Source organism: Idiotropiscis lumnitzeri, chromosome 11 (assembly GCF_059441095.1).
Source record: "Idiotropiscis lumnitzeri isolate Australia: NSW breed Sydney's pygmy pipehorse chromosome 11, RoL_Ilum_1.0, whole genome shotgun sequence".
NCBI classification, from domain to species: Eukaryota; Metazoa; Chordata; class Actinopteri; order Syngnathiformes; family Syngnathidae; genus Idiotropiscis; species Idiotropiscis lumnitzeri.
Window position 1 is genome coordinate 15,094,032 of NC_142401.1, and position 12,156 is coordinate 15,106,187.

General features: G+C 41.2%; 1 protein-coding gene across 1 annotated transcript; it reads left to right on the forward strand.

Annotated features, from left to right (window-relative positions):
- Window positions 1-176: 176 nt before the first annotated feature.
- On the forward strand, window positions 177-11,915 carry ddi2 (DNA-damage inducible protein 2). Its single transcript, XM_088309931.1, has 9 exons — window positions 177-600; window positions 2,104-2,233; window positions 3,228-3,590; window positions 4,548-4,674; window positions 4,805-4,932; window positions 5,698-5,826; window positions 5,917-6,020; window positions 6,116-6,308; window positions 9,179-11,915. Exons 1-9 carry the CDS (start codon window positions 463-465, stop codon window positions 10,321-10,323), a joined length of 2,457 nt encoding a protein of 818 aa, XP_088166057.1. The 5' UTR covers window positions 177-462; the 3' UTR covers window positions 10,324-11,915.
- Window positions 11,916-12,156: the final 241 nt, after the last annotated feature.

Sequence of the window (12,156 nt, forward strand, 5' to 3'; positions counted from 1 at the left end):
TCAGAAATTAAATACATGAAAAATACTATACATTTTTTTGACCTCTCTTCTATTCACGCTATGTATTTGTACTGGTATGTTCACGTTATTACGTGATAATACTGTCGTCGGTAGCGGTGGAGCTTGGAAATAATTACGACTCCAACCTCCGTTATACGACATGTCGTAAACACCAGCAGGGCGAGGTACGGCATCGCTGAGCGAATACTACAAAAAATCTTGATGTTAGAATTTTTTTATGATTTACTGTCACATCACACCCTCAATAGTAAGTCCACACCACTCACTATCTCCAGCTAAAATCCACGCATTCCATTTGACGGCTTCGTGGCATGAAATACGCCTAACAGTGGCTCAAATCCAGCATGAGCATGCGGTTTCTCCTGTGTGAATAAAGGAAATGCAGTAAGTGCCTTTATGTTGCAGCGGTTTGCCAACCGATTCTGCTTCCAAAATTAAGCGATGCTGGTCACCGTTTTCTGCGCGCCGATGGGTCGCCCAGAAACCACATTCGCACTCGATGTGTCCCCGGAGCTGGAACTGAGAGACTTTGTGGCACTTTGTGAACTCGAATCGGGAATCCCGGCAGGCGAAATTCAGGTAAGGACACCCGGCGGCGGCGGATTCTTAAGCTCCAGACGCCGAGCTAACCTAGCTTGCAGCTTGTTAGCCCTGCCTGCTTTGCTAGCATGAATCATACTTTTGCTTGCCTTTTGGAGCCCAAGCAGCGGGGAAATTCACCAACTACAGCCCGTTCCTTTTTAGGCGTTAGTAAATATACGTATTCGGTTGACTGTCGTTTGTGGGGGGGAAATCACGTCGTTTAAATGAATTTTCACTGGATTCTCGTCAGACTCGCTTGTGTCAGCTTGAGAAGGCTAACGGCTAAACTAACTACACAATCACGATATCGCGTAATAAACAGCTGAGCCAAGTGTCTCAAAATGTTACTCAAGTACTGTCATGAAGAAACAGCTGAAGTCCGTGGGTCTGAGGTTTAAGGTTTGAACCATTTAAATTAAGAGTTATGAAGAAAACCTTTTGGGATAAGAATACTGTTAGTGGGGCATTTTTTTTCAAATGCTTAGTAATTTGTGAATTAAGTATGATACATTAATATTAAGTCTATTATCCAGAGCATGATCAGCTATAGTTAAAACGATTAAGTTGAATGCGCAAATTCAGATATTGTATAGTGTCACAATTGAGCGCATGTAGTTGAACCTGAAGCAACCTCAGAAATTTACATTTTAGTATTATTTGAGATTTTTATTCAAAAGGGCATTTGGTTTGGTCGTAGGGTTTTTAAGAAAGAACACTTGAGCAGTGAATGTGTGACTTTTTGGAGGTGGGAGTAACATTAGGTAGCTTCTCTAAAAAATAGCAAAAAATACAAATTCTTTAGTATTAAATTGCAAATATTGAACTGTGCTCCCCCACTATTGCAAGCCCTGCCCAAAATATTGTAAATCTGCAAGTAATAGACTGAAGCAGAGGTTTATAAATGTCTACAGATGTCACAGATGCCAGCCAAGCACTGATTTGCTATTAGACAGGGCTGTAGCTTGACTGAAAGAAGCTCTTCCTCTCACTGAACATGATTCCTTGACACCCAGATGCCACAAGGTGGCACCAAAGCATTACTTTCATGTTAGACATGGCTTTGGCCTGAGCACAAATACAGCAAATAAAGGCTTTTTCATCAAATAACTAAGGATAGGTTACCCCTCCCAAAACATATAAATAAGGGAACACTGTATACCGTTGCTCTCAAAATGACTTGAAACGTATGTCAGTTCTGTCAAAAACCGAGGATCTCAAATGCGATTAATTAAACACCATGTTTATTATTGTGGTCACACAGTGGTTTAGAGCAATGTAGGACTGGATTCCCTCAAACCAAGAGCAGTTGATAATATTGCTGTCTGTATCTGGTGCTGTGCAGTTCCACACTGTGAGCCACTGCACAACCACAATTAAAAAAAAAAGTTAAAAAAAAAAAAGTTTTCCACACAGCTTATTAGGTGTTACAGGCGGTCGTACTGTTGTGGTCGGTTGTTGTGTGTTTACAATCTTTTTTCTTTTTTTTGTTTTTGTTTTAAGATCTCCTATGGAGAGCAGCCACTAAAAGACCCAACTTGTGCCTTGGGGACCTATGGTGTGAAGGATGGAGACGTGGTGGTCCTCAGGCAAGCCGACAGAAGGCCACCACCCACTCAGCCAGCATTCCCTGGTGAGAACATGGCATGTAGTCCTTAACTGAAAACGTGGAGACCACAAGAGCAAATGACAATGAGAAGGAATGGGGCCATTAAATTAAAACTGGAGGATGTGTTATTTCCCATGAACATAAAACCATGTTCACATTGCACTTAGCAGGGCACGCAGTGTTGTCGACAAACCCGTTCATTGTGTACGTGGTGAGGGACGGGCACTACGGAAAGTAGCGTTGACCGTGACGACCAGGCACCTGGAATTGAAACATGTTTTTTTGAGAGCGACGTCGCTGTGATGCCAGACAAGCGCCTCTGATAGGAGTGGAGCTGGCGGAGTGATTGAGTACTATATTTGGCTTACTTATTTATTTACATATTTACCCATCAATAGAGATGACATACAGTAATGTTTAAGAAGACAGTTCACCCTATTCAGCCTGAAATATACCTCAACCTGGTCTTGGTGGGACTTTACCTCATCAACGAGATCAAACTTAAAAGTTTCTAAGCCATTAGTAAAGGATGGACCAGTTCCTTGTGTTTTTGTGTTGTTCATATCCTTCGCCTTAAAATGAGCCAGGGCTTCCTTTTGTACATCTTGTCGAGGTGTGGTCTACTTCCTGTCTGAACCACCGGCAAAAGTATCTGTTTTTATTTCCTAGTGCTGCTACGTCTACACTTCAAATGTGGGCATGTTGGTAACCAGGTTGCCGTCGCCAGTCCCTGCTGCTGTGCGACCCTTTCACACTTAGCAAGTGCAGGGTGGAAATGGCTTAATTTGTATGGTTGCCCAAAAATGTACTATGCATTAGTAGAGGTTAACAATAGGCTACGGCGCATTTGCAATTACTGTACATGTGTAAAAATCTGGATTATGGCACTGTGGCTGGAACACAAACTCACAAACCGGAGACCCCCTGTGTTTTTATTCTTGTAATATATTTTATATAAAGCTTTTGTTGTTGTCATATCCTGCGAACCTACCAACCTTTCATCTTCCTCACCCTGTAGGTCTTCCCCATATCGACTTTCGCTCCATTACAGTTCCGGGCGCCTCGACTTCAACTGCTCCCCGTAATATCATTAGGCCGCGGCAACAACAGGCCGCACCGCCGCCGCAACAACAACAGCAGCCGCAGCAACAACAACAGCAGCTCCAGCCGCAGCCTCAGCAACCAGCACCACCACAGCAACAGCCAGAGCGCAGCGCGCAACCCTCCGCTTTTAACCCCCCGGCGCTTCGCAGCTCCTCTTCTCAGGGGCTTGACGACCCCGCCTTACTCCAACAGATGCTCCTGTCCAATCCACACGAGCTGTCCCTCCTGAAAGAGCGAAACCCGCCTTTGGCCGAGGCCTTGCTGAGCGGAGATCTAGGTAGACAAAACAGCTATGGTGATGTACGTTGGAACTAGTGACAAAGCCCTGACACGAGCAGCAAAACCTAATGCAAAATTGAACCCATGTCCAATAAATGTTTAGAATTTCCTCTAGTTGTAGTCTACTCCCTAAATATACCCCTAACTAAAATTCTAAAACACTTTAAACCCTGTCAATTGTTTTCTGAACTATTAGAATTATTATTAATTAATAATATTAATTAATTATTATTCAACTTTATTTCATATCAAGCTTGTAAAAATAAAAACCCAAATAGATTACTACTCTCCAAACAGCCACTATTACATGTACGTGTGCAAGCACGAGCTGCTTATTGGTTTAGAACATTGGCTGCTTTGAGCTCTGCCTTTGAGAGTAAAATATTCTGTGTAAAATTTCCCCTGAGAATTTTACACAGAATATTTTATTCTCTTAATTTACTGGGTGGCTGATGGTTTCAGTTACTTTTTTTTTTTTTTTTTTTTGCTAAGTCGATTCATTTGCATTGTCCTGAAAAATAAAAATTAACATGGTGCTAGTTGGGATCAAGGACAATATCAGTCGCCTTACGGACATGTCTGTTCTAAACTAAACATGTCACGACTCACAACGCACTATACCAATGTACCACCGCCACACTTATCAGGGATGGGACATTATGACTTTCTTAGAATAATTAAAACCAAATAATGTTAACGTGTTTTATCTTAATACGCTATATGTTTCTTAATGTACCCGATATTATATATTTCAATGTGGGAAAATGCCATTTTTATTTATCCAAATATTTCAAAAAAGCACATTTAGAGGTGTAATTTTGATACTGTGATATTTTTGTCATGGTTATCATCATGTCAGAGTCTAATATCATCCCATGTCTAGTTTATTACTACGTGCATTGTTCTACTGTATACGTCATCAACTGATTTTGATGCAAATATCTTGTGTTTTCAGAGCGTTTCACCAAAGTGCTGTTGGAGCAACAGCAGGATCGAGCCAAACGGGAGCAAGAGCGAATCCGACTGCTGACTGCGGATCCTTTCGATTTGGAAGCGCAGGCAAAGATCGAGGAGGATATCAGGTTTGCTCAAGTTTTTTTTATTTTTTGTCACTATTGTCAATGTAAAAAACAAACAAACAAACAAAAATGAAACAAGCGTTAGCAAGATTTTTTCATTCTCGCTAAACACTTGAATCTGCGCACATTTCAGGCAGCACAATGTTGAAGAAAATATGACCATTGCAATGGAGGAGGCCCCAGAAAGTTTCGGGCAGGTTGTTATGCTCTACATTAACTGCAAAGTCAACGGGCACCCTGTGAAAGCTTTTGTCGACTCAGGTAATTCTTGTTGTGTCTGACTCTAAATGAGTCATATTGTGCATTTCTTCCCAATTTGGAAACACAAGAGCTGAACGATTGATCATTTTTGATCGTGATCTCCGGCCGCTTGCGAACGCTCGGCGCTAAGCTAACTTGCTCGGCACAATGTCTATGACACCAGCTCGAGCTACGAGTAGCATCTCCTCCGTGGTGGCAAATAAAAACATCTGTAACAAGTAAAGGGAATGAGGAGTCTCTAAGCCTGCAATAATGAGCAACAATTACGTGAAATGCATGAATTTATACCATTATATGAATTTCAGGCCACATCAATAAACGTTTAGTTTTCATTTGAAGCAGTTAAGTCAATGACAAAAATGTTGAAAAAATATTGACATATCATCTTACATTGATGTACAATAGAACATTTGAAACGTTTTTGGTTCAAAAATATTTTGACATACACTCTTACACATTATTGCATATTTATAAATGTATGTCAACAAGGAGAAGGTCTTGATTTCTTGAAACAGTTTAAAACATCGGGAAAAAAAGCTGCCTCCCTCACACAGCCTCTTTGCGTTCCTTTCATTTTTAGAGTAATTCAAAGAAATAGTTAATTGTATTGCAATATCTGTCAGAAAAATCGCAATTCCACTTTTTGCTAAAATCGTTCAGCGCTACCCTGGTGTGCAATTTGAATTATTATATCTACATAATATTATATTTTATATATTATGTATTTTTATATTTTCAACAACTTGCCTCTTGTTTTGCTCGCAGGCGCCCAAATGACCATCATGAGCCAAGCCTGTGCAGACCGCTGCAACATCATGCGATTGGTAGATCGTCGCTGGGCAGGCATTGCCAAGGGAGTAGGCACACAGAAGATCATCGGCAGGGTTCATTTGGGTCGGTGTTTTTGTGTGGAGTTCTTTGATGAGAAAGACGGTACAGTACTGCGCTATGTGCTGACATGATGTCTCTCTTGTGTCCATGCAGCTCAGGTGCAGATTGAAGGGGACTTTCTTCCCTGTTCTTTCTCCATCTTAGAGGACCAGCCGATGGACATGCTTCTCGGCCTGGACATGCTCAAGAGACACCAGGTATGGAACACCTGTCTTCCCCTCTCTCGATCCCTAATTTTAGGATGCAAAATTTAACCCCGACGCATGACTAACTTGACTTTATTATTTTGTAGTGTTCAATTGACCTGAAGAAAAGTGTGCTTCTGATCGGCACAACGGGCACAGAGACTCGCTTCTTGTCCGAGGCCGAGCTGCCCGAATGCGCCCGGCTCGCCTACGGGCCTGAGGGACGTGAGGAAAGCCGCCCTGAAGAGATAGCAGACAGGGAGCTCGCAGAGGCACTTCAGCGGTCCATACACGAAAGCGGTATGTATTGTCTCTGTTACAATTGGCTTGTTTGTTTGGGTTTTTTTTTTTTGAGTGATTTTTCCCCTCCACCCACTCTGTTAGAATGGCAATTGCATGGGTCACAAATTTTATTCTTGGTGTCACATCATCATGTCATGCCATCGACACAAGGGGCCTCGGTTTATGGCAACAGGCCGGGCAGTGGAGTTTGAGAGCTTATTTATTATGTTACATTTTAATGTTACTTTATTATGGATAAAGTTTACATGTTTAAAAAAGTACATTTACTGATATTCACAGTCAATGTAAATATGTGCCTATATTACAGTGCTTACATTTACTTATTTACATTATTTTTAATGAACAAAATATTTTTATTATTTTTGTGGAAGTTAATCCTGAGGAAAAACTGCCTCAAAGCTTATTTAGTTTCAGGGAAAATGTTTGTATTTTGCGAAGAGAAAAGGGGCGGAACTCAGATAAAATCAGAAATTGTAATTTTGTTTTTAAAAAACAAATCTGTAGTTTTACGTTACATCTACCTTATCGCCCAACCGAGATGGATGGACAGACATTAGGGATGTAACTCTATCCAAATGTCAAGATCAGATAATATCACGATGTATACCTCACGATATTGTTTGCGAGGTTGGCGATATTAAAAAAAAAAAAGCTCAGGGTATTGTATAAAAACTCAAGATTTTTTTGGGGAAAAATGGCAGCACAAAGTATCATGGTATATGTATTTCTTAATGCTGTGTTCGGCTGAAGCGGGTGAAAAGTCAAGATTTTTGATGATGTTATTTGCTAGTATGACTGATTGATGGGACCTTTTATTGATTATAACGTAGTTGTGAGCAATAATCAGACCTCTTTTCCTCAATAATAACACTGATAACACCTAAGTGTTATCAGTGTTATTATTGCGGACACGTTACGTTCCTCTTCATCTGGTGATGAGCATGGATCTTCGACATAGATGGCCTAAACATCTATCCATTCATTATGCAAGCCGCAAACATGCCAAATTCAAATTAAACTGCACTATTAAAATAACCACAAAGAGTTAAACAATTGGGGGGTTTTAACAGATTTGGTGCTATTAATACAATATTGTGGCATTTCTAATATCACAATATTGCAGGTATTGTTACATCCCTAATGGATCGTGGATGTGTAGATAGATCAGTGGGTAGGTAGTTGGACTTCAGATTTTCATATCCTAAATAAATAGAAAATAGAAAAATTCTTATTTATTGAGGAGAAACAAATCAGCAGCGATCTAAGTAGCCAAGTTTGCATGTTATGTACTAATTGAACTAATGACTAAACTGCCTGCTTTGTCAACATTGTTCCATTAAACCAGAAATCTATGCGATGTTCAATATTAATACCAGTTTTGTTGTTTGTAGTTTATTGCTTTAATGGATCTCACCAAAAGATTCATTATCTTATTTTCGAAGGGATCCTTTGTGGTAGGGCTGCACATCTATCGAAGAAATATCAAAATTGCGCTATTGGCCCATGCAATATTCATATTGCAAAGACGTGCCATACGTTTCTCATGGGAGGGTAGGCTTTCATCTGAATTCAACCAGTCAGGCGCAAACTTAATGTGCAAAGCCATTCACGCGTTGAACATAGCCTCGGGTAATTACAATAAATTCGCTAAGAATATATTGAGCTTGCCTATTTGCTGCATGAAAAAATATAATTATTTAATCAGAAAATAATTTTATTTCTTTAGGTACATGTTAAATATCACAAAAATATCAGTATTGCTATTTTATATTGCAAGTTTTTCCAATATTATGCAGCTTTACTTTCTAGTATAGTAACAGTGATGAGGCTAAAAAAACACATGCGTGCGAAAAAAGTGTGATTTAGTTTCTGCATGTTTTGTGTGCCACTCCTAACTTTCTACATCCCTCTGCATGATGTGTGCGGTGTGCGACTTAACCCCTGAGCAGAACAGCAGTGATGCAAATGGAGACAGCTGGAGAGGGGCCAAAAAATCAGGTACTACAAGAAATCACAGGCCAGACATTACTGGTGATGAAGTCCATTGTTTTTTTTTGTATTTTATTTTACCACCTTGATTATGGTTTGATTTTTTTATATTTTTATTAAAAAAAATTGGCACCGCAGCTGCTACTTTTTTGTTTGTGTGTATTTTTGCATGTAGCTTGATGATGGTTAAGGAGAAGCTCGGGAAACTAACTTTATTGAATGTGCGAACAAACAGTGGAATCTTTGAGGTCGAAACCAATTTATTTGGATTTCAAAATTTTTCAAGCCATCCAAACTTTGTGCAGCACTCGTTTTGGGGGTGAGCAGGAGCCTATACCGATTGACGTTGGGAGAAATATTGGACGCCCGTCTTACACCATGCTGCCTTTTGTTCTTTTCTTCACACTCCTGAGCTACACTTTTAAAGCAGTTGAAGATAAGCCATGACATGAAAAAAGCTGAGCGCCGCACTCAGAGGTGACCTTACCTGACTTTCGAGGACATTTTTGGCGGAATTCCAAATTTGTCTTGAGCTTCCACTGTATGAATGACACATGCACAGTCCCTCTGAAAAGTACATAGTGCTTCACTTTTTCCACGTGTTGTCAATTCGCCACACAACACCCTAAAATGACAATGTGGAAAAGACTGGACTGAAAACTTTTATGTTAAATATTACCGTTACAAAGAAATCTAAAAAAACGTGTTGTATTTATGGGGTGTTGTGTAGTATTTTGAAGGGAAGTAACCAATTCATTGGAATAAGGTGGAAACATAAAATGTGGAAAGAAAGAAGTGTTATGACGACTTGATAGCTGCCAACAAGACTCCATCTTCTCACGATGTTTGGTTGTGTGATCTGTTCTCTCTGCCAAAAGACTCTGCAGATGGACAGACTACCTCACCGCAGCCGCCGACATTGTCACTCCCCACAGCCTCAGACCAAATGTCCTCAAATGCCCATTCCCAGAACCCCGACTCGGGTTGCTCAGAGTCCACACAGGTCCCTGAGGAGCGGGCCCCCGGAACGGGCCAACTTGGCCTCCAGGAGCCTCATCTGCCTACAGAGCAAGATCAGCTCCAGCCTTCCCCTCTGAAAGATCATACCGTTTCTACAGAAGAAGTGCTGATCCCAGGTCGGTCATCTGAAGCCCTTCAATGTCCAGAGGGTGGTGAGAAGGAGACTACAGAACCATCCAAGGTAGAGACCAGTTCATCCCGCCCCTCTCCAGAACCAGCACACAGTCAGCCCATGGAGCATGAGGCAGCTGGATCCGAAAAGATGGATCAGTGCCAGTCGGATTCTGTTGAAATGGACTCCTCAAGCACGGATCAGCTCGAGGGCTCTGACACCATTCCGTCTCTGGCTGCTGCTCTCTTGGAGCTCCATGAACTGCTGCTCTCCAACAACTGCGGCACGCCCCACCCCCCAGTGCATTACCAGGAAGAGGATCCAACCCGAATTAGAGCCGAACCAAGCGATGTCAAAGCCGAACAAGCTGCTGCTTGCGACGAGCCCTCGCAGAGTGATGGGCTAGACTCTTTGGATGGGCCTCTGGAGTCTCCATCTGAAGCCGGAGACTCCAACATTCATCATCCCACGTCAGTGAATGCTCCAGAGCTCCCACCTGAAGCCAGAGATCCCATCTTTTATAATCCAGAGTTGGCAAATCCTCTGCACCCTCCATCCGAAGCCAGAGATCCTAGCATTTATAATCCAGAGTCTGCGAGTCCTCCCAATTGTGACGTGGGCTTCAGGGAACCCCCCGAGGCGCAGCAGGAGAGCGTGGATGTACACGGACGAGCCCCGGACACAAGCACCCCGGACAATCTTGTCTCCGGCACCTCCGCCTCCCCACCTCCCGTAACCTTTACAGAACAATTTCCAGCCGAACACATCCAGAGAATCCAGGCTGCAGGTTTTTCTGCCCGCGATGCTGCAGAGGCTCTAGAGCAGGCACACGGGGTCGTGGAGCTGGCTCTGCTAGCGCTCCTGGCCCGCAGCATCACCGTGCCTACCTAAGACTCCGAGCCTGCTCCCACCAACGTCTCGTCTCCTTTTACGCTTTTGGTTTTTGATCCAGATGTCTCGTGCCCCTCTTTGAAGGGAACGTGTCTTAAACAGGGATATGCTGTCACACAGTACTGATAATCCTTTTCTTGTCATCGCAAATATGTGTGGTGCGTATTTGCATGCCGACGTCTCGGCGAGCATCCATCTTAATGGTTTTAAGGTGTTTTCTACTATAAATGGATTTTGTATTTCTTTGTCATCTAACATTGACGTATATGTCATTCATTTTTTAACCATAAACTATATAACTTGCCCTTTGTTATCCTTCAGCAGGGTACACCCATCTAGTTTTTTTTTTTTAAATTTAATTTTGAGAGACCCCAAAATATTGACTGGTGTGTGCTTATGGCTCTCATAGTATTTGTTGTACTCCAAATACCCAACAGGCACACCACCGACAATCATCTCTTCCATCAAACCATGGGTCTGGCTTAGTACCAAGACTGACCTGTAAGAGGCAGCACAATCCCACAGGCCATCCAGACTGCCTGAAAATACAAAGCAGAGTAGTAGTAGTAATAAATAGTAGTAGTTGTTGTTGTTTGTAGCAGCAGTAGAATAAGCAATAGAAAAAAAATAGCGAGCTTCCTGATTGGCTATCATTTGTCACACCCTGTGAGGATTAACTCAACTCATCCCGCACCACGAGATATTTCAGACATCCCATAATTAAACAATTTCTGACTGATTGCAAGGCAGGGAAAATACTCAAATTTCTCCTGATTATCTGTAGATTTGCGCCCCTTTGTAAGAATGTCATCGCTGACTGTTTTGCAAGCTGATCAGGGGGCGGGGAAAAAAATCACTCCCAAAGACACACCACACCATATGATTTGGTGGGATAATCTTTTCGAGCCATCAGATAATCAGCCCTTTGCAGACTTTGATTGCAAGGGGGAGAAAATGCTCCTACTTGTCCCAATTATTGGTTAGTGTGTGTCAGCCCTAACCATTTTTGAAAAGTATGAGCAGGAAAAAAAATCACAACAGACCTCACATAATCTTTCTGAGAGAAAATAATCGCGCTGATTTTGATTGAAAAATGCTCAAATCTAGCCAGTGTGTTTACGCTGCTTAAGGTGATTTCTACAGTAGTTTTTAGTTGTTTTTTTTTTTGTTTGTTTGTTATTGTCATCCAACATGGTTTTTGTTATTCTCTTAAATGTAAATGTTTGTGTAGCACCAGCTGCTGTTGGAAGAGTATCCGTGAATTCTCTCTAAAAGTTGCCACAATACAAATCTACCAAAAATAAGAGCGAAAAAACACAAACATCCAGCTTTTGGGCTTTCATTTTCTTTCTTTCTTCATTTATTTCATATATCAAATCAAGACGGGTGCACACATGTTTTTTTTAATGGTCATTTTTTTCCCCTTTTCTGTCTGAGAACATAGCTTAAAATGTACCCATCATCTTATTCTATCACATAGCTTTATCTGGGTCATTTGGCATACAATATATATATATTTTTTTTTTGATGATTCATTTACTTCTATCTTGTATAACATTTGAATGGCAAAATAAAACCGGGATTAGTATTTGTATACTGTATGTGTGCAATATTATCGTTATATATATATATATATATATATATATCGTTATATATATACATATATATATATATGTCATGTCATGTCATGTCATGATAGATATATATATATATATATATATATATATATATATATATATATATATATATATAATGTCATGCCATGCCATGCCATGCCATGCCATGTCATGTCATTATCCACACCGCTTATCCTGTACAGGGTCGCGCGAGGGT

What these genes read in the sequence shown, in the direction of transcription:
- ddi2 (XM_088309931.1), top strand. Translation starts at nt 463, where the DNA reads ATGCTGGTCACCGTTTTCTGCGCGCCGATGGGTCGCCCAGAAACCACA. An exon ending in TCCCGGCAGGCGAAATTCAG is followed by an intron (nt 601 to 2,103) that starts GTAAGGACACCC and finishes TTTTGTTTTAAG; the next exon opens with ATCTCCTATGGAGAGCAGCC. An exon ending in CATCGGCAGGGTTCATTTGG is followed by an intron (nt 5,827 to 5,916) that starts GTCGGTGTTTTT and finishes GTGTCCATGCAG; the next exon opens with CTCAGGTGCAGATTGAAGGG.